Genomic DNA, 10,417 nt, shown 5'->3' on the forward strand with positions numbered 1-10,417 from the left:
AAGGTCATTACAGAAAACACCAAACTGATACCTATCAGGATTATTTGTCAGGATAACATCAAGGAGAGTAGCCTTTTCTGGGTGTTTGGAGTCATACCTTGTGGGATTGGTAATAAACTGAGAAAGCTGTAGGGAGTCCCATTGCTTGAGGATTTGGTCAGGTTGTTTAAGCATGTCCCAGTTTAGGTCACCTAGCAGGACAAATTCAGACTTAGTGTAAGGGGCCAGGAGAGAGCTTAGGCCAGGTAGGGTACAGGCCGGTGCTGATGAAGGTTGATAACACCAAGCAACAGTTAACGAAGAGCTATTTGAACGTTTTTGCCATATCAACCCTTACAAAAATGTCCATGAATTATAATCCACATTTCTTGTTGCTGCAGGAAGCAAACTGGCTCAAATTAAGACCCTACATCTGTACACAACCAGTAGGCTACTCTACCCATGTGAATAGGTAGTAAAAATTGAGTCCAACTCTAATAAGCACACTGAAAATCTGAGACTTTCCTAGCCACTTGACTCCAAATAAGGTTATTATCATTTATATACAAACTCCAAAGAACATCGCAGTTAATTTCCTCCTAAGATAATATTCAGACTCTTTAATTTGTAATCATTTCCTTCCTCTCTTCTATCAAACGAGTGAAACAGAAGTGAGTCGCTCTTTTGGTATCATCTTTACCAGGCAGCGCAAGAGCAGCATTGTGTTCTGTATGGTGAAATTTGTCCCGACCAACATTTACGCCCCCTATGGGTGAGCTGGCCCCATGCCCCATTGGTCCAGAGAGGTGAGGCCCACCTCCGACTGAGATATCATTGGTCCTCATGGCCAAGTTCTTAGAGAAGGAGTCTGTACAGTGGTTCCAGATAAAAAAGGAGTCTCCATTACTGGACCTAATGTCTGGCCTCTGGGGAGGCTCTGGTAGCTTCACAGGATGAGTTCCCATAAACATCAATGGTCCGTCCACAGACAGTCTGCGTCCTCGCCTGGTGGGGGTGCTACACCACATGTGAGTTCCCATATGGACCTACATGAGGAAGAGAGCAATGGTGAGTCACACTCCTTTTATGAAGACAAATGGTTCGATATACTACATTTCTCGTGGACAGAGTACGTAACATAAATGGTATCGTAACATCTGTCAGAAGACTAACAAGCAACAGTTGTTCCGGTGAACTGGTTTTTCGCCACTGATTAGTTGGAAAAATCTAGATTTTGAAATCTTTTGAAATTCAGAACAGGAGGGGACATTTGGCCCATAGACTTGAATCGAGTAACTGGCGCAAGATTTCTGTTCTGGGTTTTCGAAATTATATATACTGAATTAATGAAGAAGAAAAAAAGCTGAACTTGGCATGATTTTATATCAAGTGTCCATCTCTTTCACAGTTTTCACATGTTGTTTCTTGACAATCTCTCTAAACCCTATCTTATAAGTGTAAAAGTGGAATGTACCTTCAGATTTCCTTTGGTGGTGAATGCCCGACCACAGACAGTGCAGGCAAACGGCTTCTCCCCAGTGTGAGTCCTCTCGTGAATTTGCAGGGCACTAGAAGAAGAGAAGGTTTTCCCACAAGTGTGGCAGTAATGCTGCTTGGGAGTCCGTCGAGGTGGCTGGGTGGCAAGCGCTGGGGAGGAAGAGGCAGAGGACATCCTCAAACGCAAACTGCCTAGAAGATCCCTTGGTACCCCATAGCGGGCACTACCCAGGAATCTGTTCACTTCTGTCTTGATCATTTGGGTGCTCAGAGGATGTACAGAGTTGTTGGGGCATGAGGCAATGTTGGGAGTGGTGGGCTCAAACAACTTGGATGGCAGGTCCCTCATCTGATGTGTTAGCATGTGCTGCTTGAGGTTCCCCTTGGTGGAAAACCCTCTGTTGCAAGCTGTACAAATAAATGGTCTCTCCCTGGTATGGCTTCGATAATGGATGTCCAAGGCACTTTGGCAGGCAAAGGTCTTACCACAAATATCACATTCAGTGTTCTTGAATATGCCTAGTTGTTCACGGAAAGTGTAGACCATGTTAGTGGGATCCTTCAGTCGGTTTAAAGATTTTAGATGGTCAAGGGACACCAGTGGACCAGTGCCAGTGAACTGCAAAATGTTTGGATTGATATGTGCCTGGGATAAAGCTTTCTGGTACATTTCCTCAAAGCTTGTGGGGCTAGAACATACTGGAACACTCTTGCTTTGGGAAAGAGACTGCTTGTCAACGGTATTCTCAGAAACAGCAAGGCTCCCACCACTTCGGTCACCTCCAAGAGATGACGAGTCATAGACCTTCGTCTTAAACCAGTTGACCTGCTTCTCCTCCACTGGCCTATGATAGTTAGTTGTCCTTTCGGGATCAGAGGAGCCTGCTCCTGTACTATCAGATGGAGAGGAAGACATGCTGCCGGACGAGGAGTTATTAAACCTAGACATGCCTGCGATCTCACTGTCATTGAAGTCTAAATCATCAGAAGGGTTCTCCAACTTTTCTAATTTCGCCTCATCTATTGAACCTCCATCAGACTCCATTGACATTGGGTAGTTCTGTTCAGAGAGAGGGGTGTTGGGAATCTGGCAACCCGTATGCATACGGATGTGCTGCTGAAGGACAACAGTGTTAGTGAACTTCCTCTGGCAGATAGGGCAGGAGTGGTGGACCCTCAGTGGCGGTGTGGTGCGATGAACCGCATGATGCGTCTTCAGGTTCCCTTTGGTGGAGAACGCCCGTCGGCACACTTTACATCTGAAGGGCCGCTCTCCTGTGTGGGTGCGGTAGTGCATCTTGAGGGCGCTCTGACAACTGAGTATGCGGTTGCAAATGACACACTCATTGGGGTCTGTCACCTTCTTGTCAATGTTCTCAACCAGCTGCTGGAGTTTCAAGGTCTCTGATGTCTGCATGGGATCAAGGACTCCTCCTCTGAAGGGATGTTTGGTCTTGAACTGTTCCAACTTGATGGGATTTGTGCTGATGGAAGTGACATTGACGGATACATAGTCAGCTGATCTTTCTGTTGTGGAGCTCATCTTCGAGCTAAAGGTCAAGGGAGGTATAACGTTGTCTGTTTTCAGATTCATGGTGTGGAACTTTGGGACTTTTCCAGCCTCTATCAAGTCTACGCTCTTTATTGCACTAGATGAATCACGTACAACTGGACTGGAATATGCAGTTATTGAAACAGGCTGCTCCTCTTTCTTGATGAGAAAGGGTAAGTTGGGTGATCCAGTTTGGAGCAACATGCCTACAGAAGTAGTCAAGGTGGCTAGGGATGGTTTACTATCCTGCCAGCATGTAACTGTTTTTTCTGGTGGTATAGACATGCCATACGGGATTCCTGTGCTGGTTGGGATGTTGTCCAGGTGTTCTGGAACAGGGTAAGGGTTCATTTGGATATGGGGGAACCTCTCTTTGTGCCGCTGGAAGTGTACCTTCAAGTTCCCACGGGTGGAGAAACGATTCCCGCAGATGTTGCACTTGTATGGCCTCTCCCCAGTGTGGGATCGCAAATGGATCTGTAAGGCACTGTCACTCCCAAAAACCTTAGCGCAAAACCTGCATTTATGTTTAAAGAAGGCCTCTTTGGAAGAGCTTTTGGGTTCGAAAGAAGTCACATTGGATGGTTTTCCTTTCCTTTGTCCGGCTAGCGCCTTTAAGGCATTCAGGTCCTGCACAATTGTGCCAATGCTTGGTCCAGCGCTAGAGAGTGTTTGATTGCTGGGTGGTGGCGGAGATAGACGTGGTGTATTTGATCGGTTTAGCAAGCTACCTGTGCCAAGTGCCGGTGAGTTCCTTATGGTTTGGGCTGAAAAATTGAGTTGAGGGTACAGACCGCTAGCATGAGTGTACTTCTTTCTAGAGTGGGGCTTGCTAACTGCTGAAGCTATGCGTTTACGTATACTTTGCAAGGGTTCAGTGCTAGAGTGTTCAATACTCCTTCCAAAGGGGCTCTGTGGTAATTGCACTTTTGCTGTTAATTGTTTAAAGTGTTCGATGCTGGCAGACTGGCTGGCGAGACTCTGGGCTAATCCAGCAGCTGCAGCTAGCTGCTGGGAGAGATGGGAACTGAGGGTTGTCAACTGGCTGGCCTGCGTTGATACTAGACTAACCTGAGGGCAGCTGATGGGTGTTTGTGTCAGTGTCTCTGATACCTCAGACCTCTGGGAAGCAAATAGTAAGACCTGGTGACGAATCTGATCAATCAGCTGCAGCTGGTGAATCTGATGCAGCTGCAAGGCCATGAGTTGTTCCATCAGAGAAGAGACAGCCATCTTACCGCTGCCACTGCTGCCGGTGTCCGATCGGCTCTGCTGGGGAAACTGGGCCACTGCCACTTTAGTGCTTTTTAGGTTTTCAATGATGACATTGCTGTTGAACCATGAGAATGTCCCCTGATGTTCCAACAGATCGCTGCCAGGTTGAGGTAGTGAAATTGGGAGAACTGAGGTACATGAAACAATGTCAGTCTTGCTGTCAGTACTGCTTTTCCGGCTGCTACTGATGCTACTGGGGCTATCTAGCCGGCAATGGCTATTCTTAGTTCTTGAAACATTCATGGATTCTTCCTTCACTTCTGACTTCTCCTCCGACAGATCACAGCACTCTTCCATTTCAGAGTTGTTGACTGTTTCAACTGGTTCCACTGCTTTACGAGGCGACAAGGCTAGATGGAATATTTCAGCAGACGACACTGGATCTTCATTATCATTGACGATCAGGACTAAATGATTGGGAGAGCAATCCCTGACATGTAGTTCCAGATCTGATAGTTCAACAAACGCAGCACAGCATCTGCTGCAGACATGAGTACAAGAGACCAAAATGGGGGGAGTCGCTAAACTGTCATGGGTGCCCCCTGAAACAGACAAGAAGGAGGTAAAGGTTATTTATATATATACAGTACCATGAAAACATTTGGACACACCTACTCATTCAAGGGTTTTTCTTTATTTGTACTATTTTCTACATTGTAGAATAATAGTGAAGACTTCAAAACTATGAAATAACACATATGGAATCATGTAGTAACCTAAAAGTGTTAAACACATTTTTTTTTTAAGTTGCCACCCTTTGCCTTGATGACAGCTTCACACACTTTTGGCATTCTTCATGAGGAATGCTTTGCCAACAGTCTTGAAGGAGTTCCCACATATGCTGAGCACTTGTTAGCTGCTTTTATTTCACTCTGCGGTCCAACTCATCCAGAATGCTGGATGCTGTGATAGCCATGCTGGTTAGGTGTGCCTTGAATTCTAAATAAATCCCAGACAGTGTCACCATTAAAGCACCCCCACATCATCAAACCTCCTCCTCCATGCTTCACGGTGGGAGCCACCCATGCGGAGATCATCCGTTCACTTACTCTGCGTCTTACAAAGACTCGATCGCTGGACTCATCAGACCAAAGGACAGATTTCCACCGGTCTAATGTCCATTGCTCGTGTTTCTTGGCCCAAGGAAGTCTCTTCTTCTTATTGGTGTCCTTTTAGTGGTGGTTTCTTTGCAGCAATTTGACCATGAAGGCCTGATTCACGCAGTCTCCTTTGAACAGTTGATGTTGAGATGTGTCTGTTACTTGAACTCTGTGAAGCATTTATTTGGGCTGCAATTTCTGAGGCTCGTAACTCGACTTCACTTATCCTCTGCAGCAGAGGTAACTCTGGGTTTTCCTTTCCTGTGGCGGTCCTCATGAGAGCCAGTGTCATCATAGACCTTGACGGTTTTGCGACTGCACTTGAAGAAGCGTTCAAAGTTCTTGACATTTTTCGCATTGACTGACCTTCATGTCTTAAAGTAATGATGGACTGTCGTTTCTCTTCAATTATTTGAGCTGTTCTTGCCAAAATATGGACTTGGTCTTTTACCAAATAGGACTATCTTCTGTTACCACCCCTACCTTGTCACAACACAACTGACTGTCTCAAACGCATTAAGAAGGAACGAAATTCCATAAATTAACTTTTAACAAGACACACCTGTTAATTGAAATGCATTCCAGGTGACTACCTCATGAAGCTGGTTGAGAGAATGCCAAGAAGTGTGCAAAGCTGTCATCAAGGCAAAGGGTGGCTACTTTGAAGAATCTCAAATATAAAATATATTTTGATTATTTTAACACTTTTTTGATTACTACGTGATTCAATATGTGTTATTTCATAGTTTTGATATCTTCACTATTATTCTACATTGTAGAAAATAGCAAAAATAAAGAAAAACCCTGGAATAAGTAGGTGTGTCCAAACTTTTGACTGGTACTGTATATTTGAGAAATTACATTTACTTTTGATACTTAAGTATATTTAAACCAAATACTTTTAGAGTCAAGTAGGATTTTACTGGGTGACTTTTACTTTTACTTGAGTCATTTTCTATTAGGGTATCTTTACTTTTACTCAAGTATGACAATTGGGTACTTTTTCCACCAATAAATAGTACTGCAATTTCTAAATAAACTAATACATTAAATGCAATGAATTATTGACTATAAAAAAAATATGTATTACCTATTTAGCCAGGAATAGTAGAAAGTGTTAACTCGTAAATTATGACTACATCATTTCTGTTCAATTGAAAGGGGCAGACACACAGATTTCATGTCTGACATGAAAATTGAATTGTGATGACTGTTTTTGAGACATTATTAGTAATAAAATGAAGGCTATGGACAATTAGACTAACAATAATATTTGACATTCAAAAAAAATGAAGCCTCCATTGTCAATCATCACACAATGAAAAAAGTAATCATTTGCAACTTCTGTAAGCCTAAAATTGCCCTAAATCTAGTACAGAATTGCACACAACTATTAAATTATCTTCGTATCATTTTCAATTGCATCATATGTTCCCTTATAACCATTTAGCCTACAGTTTCGTCCCAAACTTACCAATGCGTTCCGATAAAGCCAAATTATGATCCGACTGTACATGTTGAGGCTTTGCTTGTTTCCTGCGCGACATGATGATGTCCCAGTTCCACACATCAATTCAGACAGAAGAGAAAATGTCAAAAGAAATATGCTTCGGAAGTTCGGAGTTATGGAATCTGAATCCATTCATACAGTTTGTTGTGTTGAATGAACTCTGTAGTAGTTATTGCCAGCTGACAGAGCGCGCACCACCGTTTTCTCTTTCGTGGAGGAGACGACACTTGACAGCGCGCGCAGAGTTGACGACGCGCGCACATTTACAGTTTATGTAAAGGCAATCCGCTGTGGGTAGTGTCCATATTCCAACTGTCCAATCCTTGGAAAAAGTTAATGAACATATTTTGAAATGTAACAAACGTCACCGTTTTATTGAAATGATGTTGATAATACTGAAATGTATATCTTACATTCAATTAAATCACTTGAAACTCGAAAAGCTCATAAGAAGTACTTAAAAATAAGTTATTGTGTTCAAATCAAATTTATTTATATAGCCCTTCGTACATCAGCTGATATCTCAAAGTGCTGTACAGAAACCCAGCCTAAAAACCCAAACAGCAAGCAATACAGGTGTAGAAGCACGGTGGCTAGGGAAAAGTCCCTGGAAAGGCCAAAACCTAGGAAGAAACCTAGAGAGGAACCAGGCTATGAGGGGTGGCCAGTCCTCTTCTGGCTGTGCCAGGTGGAGAGTATAACAGAACATGGCCAAGATGTTCAAATGTTCATAAATTACCAGCAAAGTCAAATAATAATAATCACAGTAGTTGTCGAGGGTGCAGCAAGTCAGCACCTCAGGAGTAAATGTCATTTGGCTTTTCATAGCCGATCATTAAGAGTATCTCTACCACTCCTGCTGTCTCTAGAGAGTTGAAAACAGCAGGTCTGGGACAGGTAGCACGTCCGGTGAACAGGGCAGGATTCCATAGCCACAGGCAGAACAGTTGAAACTGGAGCAGCAGCACGGCCAGGTGGACTGGGGACAGCAAGGAGTCCTCATGCCAGGCAGTCCTGAGGCATGGTCATAGGGCTCAGGTCCTCCGGGAGAGAGAAAGAAAGAGAAAGAAAGAAAGAGAGAATTAGAGAGAGCATACTTACATTCACACAGGACCCCCGGATAAGACAGGAGAAGTACTCCAGATATAACAAACTGACCCTAGCCCCCCGACACAAACTACTACAGCATAAATACTGGAGGCTGAGACAGGAGGGGTCAGGAGACACTGTGGCCCCATCCGATGATACCCACAGACAGGGCCAAACAGGAAGGATATAACCCCACCCACTTTGCCAAAGCACAGCCCCCACACCACTAGAGGGATATCTTCAACCACCAACTTACCATCCTGAGACACGGCTGAGTATAACCCACAAAGATCTCCGCCACGGCACAACCCAAGGTGGGACGCCAACTCAGACAGGAAAATGACATCAGTGACTCAACCCACTCAAGTGACGCACCCCTCCTAGGGACGGCATGAAAGAGCACCAGTAAGCCAGTGACTCAGCCCCTGTAATAGCGTTAGAGGCAGAGAATCCCAGTGGAAAGAGGGGAACCGGCCAGGCAGAGACAGCAAGGGCGGTTCGTTGCTCCAGAGCCTTTCAGTTCACCTTCACACTCCTGGGCCAGACTACACTCAATCATATGACCCACTGAAGAGATGAGTCTTCAGTAAAGACTTAAAGGTTGAGACCGAGTCTGCGTCTATCACATGGGTAGACAGACCATTCCATAAAAATGGAGCTCTATAGGAGAAAGCCCTGCCTCCAGCTGTTTGCTTAGAAATTCTAGGGACAATTAGGAGGCCTGCATCTTGTGACCGTAGCGTACGTGTAGGTATGTACGACAGGACCAAATCATGGAGATAGGTAGGAGCAAGCCCATGTAATGCTTTGTAGGTTAGCAGTAAAACCTTGAAATCAGCCCTTGCCTTAACAGGAAGCCAGTATAGGGAGGCTAGCACTGGAGTAATATGATACATTTTTTGGGTTCTAGTCAGGATTCTAGCAGCCGTATTTAGCACTAACTGAAGTTTATTTAGTTTTTTATCCAGGTAGCCGGAAAGTAGCGAATTGCAGTAGTCTAACCTAGAAGTAACAAAAGCATGGACTCATTTTTCTGCATCATTTTTGGACAGAAAGTTTCTGATTTTTGCAATGTTACGTAGATGTAAAAAAAGCTGTCCTTGAAACAGTCTTGATATGTTCGTCAAAAGAGAGATCAGGGTCCAGAGTAACGCCAAGGTCCTTCACAGTTTTATTTGAGACAACTGTACAACCATTAAGATTAATTGTCAGATTCAACAGAAGTTCTCCTTGTTTCTTGGGACCTAGACTAAGCATCTCTGTTTTGTCCGAGTTTAAAAGTAGAAAGTTTGCAGCTATCCACTTCCTTATGTCTGAAACACAGACTTCTAGCGTGGGCAATTTTGGGGCTTCACCGTGTTTCATTGAAGTGCACAGCTGTGTGTCATCCACATAGCAGTGAAAGTTAACATTCTGTTTTCGAATGACATCCCCAAGAGGTAAAATATATAGGGAAAACAATAGTGGTCCTAAAACGGAACCTTGAGGAACACCGGAATGTACAGTTGATTTGTCAGAGGCAAACCATTCACAGAGACAAACTGATATCTTTCCGACAGATAAGCTCTAAACCAGGCCAGAACTTGTCCGTGTAGACCAATTTGGGTTTCCAATCTCTCCAAAAGAATGTGGTGAACTATCGATGGTATCAAAAGCAGCACTAAGGTCTAGGAGCACGAGGACAGATGCAGAGCCTCAGTCTGATGCCATTAAAAGGTCATTTACCACCTTCACAAGAGCAGTCTCAGTGCTATGATGGGTTCTAAAACCAGACTGAAGCATTTCGTATACATTATTTGTCTTCAGGAAGGCAGTGAGGCGCAACAGCCTTTTCAAAAAATTTTGAGAGGAATGGAAGATTCGATATAGGCCGATAGTTTTTTATATTTTCTGGGTCAAGGTTTGGCTTTTTCAAGAGAGGCTTTATTACTGCCACTTTTAGTGAGTTTGGTACACATCCGGTGGATAGAGAGCCGTTTATTATGTTCAACATAGGAGGGCCAAGCACAGGAAGCAGCTCTTTCAGTAGTTTAGTTGGAATAGGGTCCAGTATGCAGCTTGACGGTTTAGAGGCCATGATTATTTTCATCATTGTGTCAAGAAATATAGTACTAAAACACTTGAGTGTCTCTCTTGATCCTAGGTACTGGCAGAGTTGTGCAGACTCAGGACAACTGAGCTTTGAAGGAATACGCAGATTTAAAGAGGAGTCCGTAATTTGCTTTCTAATAATCTTGATATTTTCCTCAAAAAGTTTATGAATTTATTACTGCTAAAGTGAAAGCCATCCTCACTTGGGGAATGTTGCTTTTTAGTTAGCTTTGCGACAGTATCAAAAATACATTTTGGATTGTTCTTATTTTTCTCAATTAAGTTGGAAAAATAGGATGATCGAGCAGCAGTGAGGGCTCTTCG

At 43.7% G+C, this 10,417-nt stretch overlaps 1 protein-coding gene across 1 annotated transcript; it reads right to left on the reverse strand.

The window, feature by feature from the left end:
* Nucleotides 1–599: 599 nt before the first annotated feature.
* On the reverse strand, nucleotides 600–6,950 carry LOC139382792 (sal-like protein 1). Its single transcript, XM_071126964.1, has 3 exons — nucleotides 6,878–6,950; nucleotides 1,454–4,845; nucleotides 600–1,025 (listed from the first exon to the last, which is right to left on the reverse strand). The coding sequence occupies exons 1-3, from the start codon at nucleotides 6,948–6,950 to the stop codon at nucleotides 600–602; spliced, it is 3,891 nt and encodes a 1,296-aa protein (XP_070983065.1).
* Nucleotides 6,951–10,417: the final 3,467 nt, after the last annotated feature.

Source organism: Oncorhynchus clarkii, chromosome 2 (genome assembly GCF_045791955.1).
Source record: "Oncorhynchus clarkii lewisi isolate Uvic-CL-2024 chromosome 2, UVic_Ocla_1.0, whole genome shotgun sequence".
Lineage (NCBI taxonomy): Eukaryota > Metazoa > Chordata > Actinopteri > Salmoniformes > Salmonidae > Oncorhynchus > Oncorhynchus clarkii.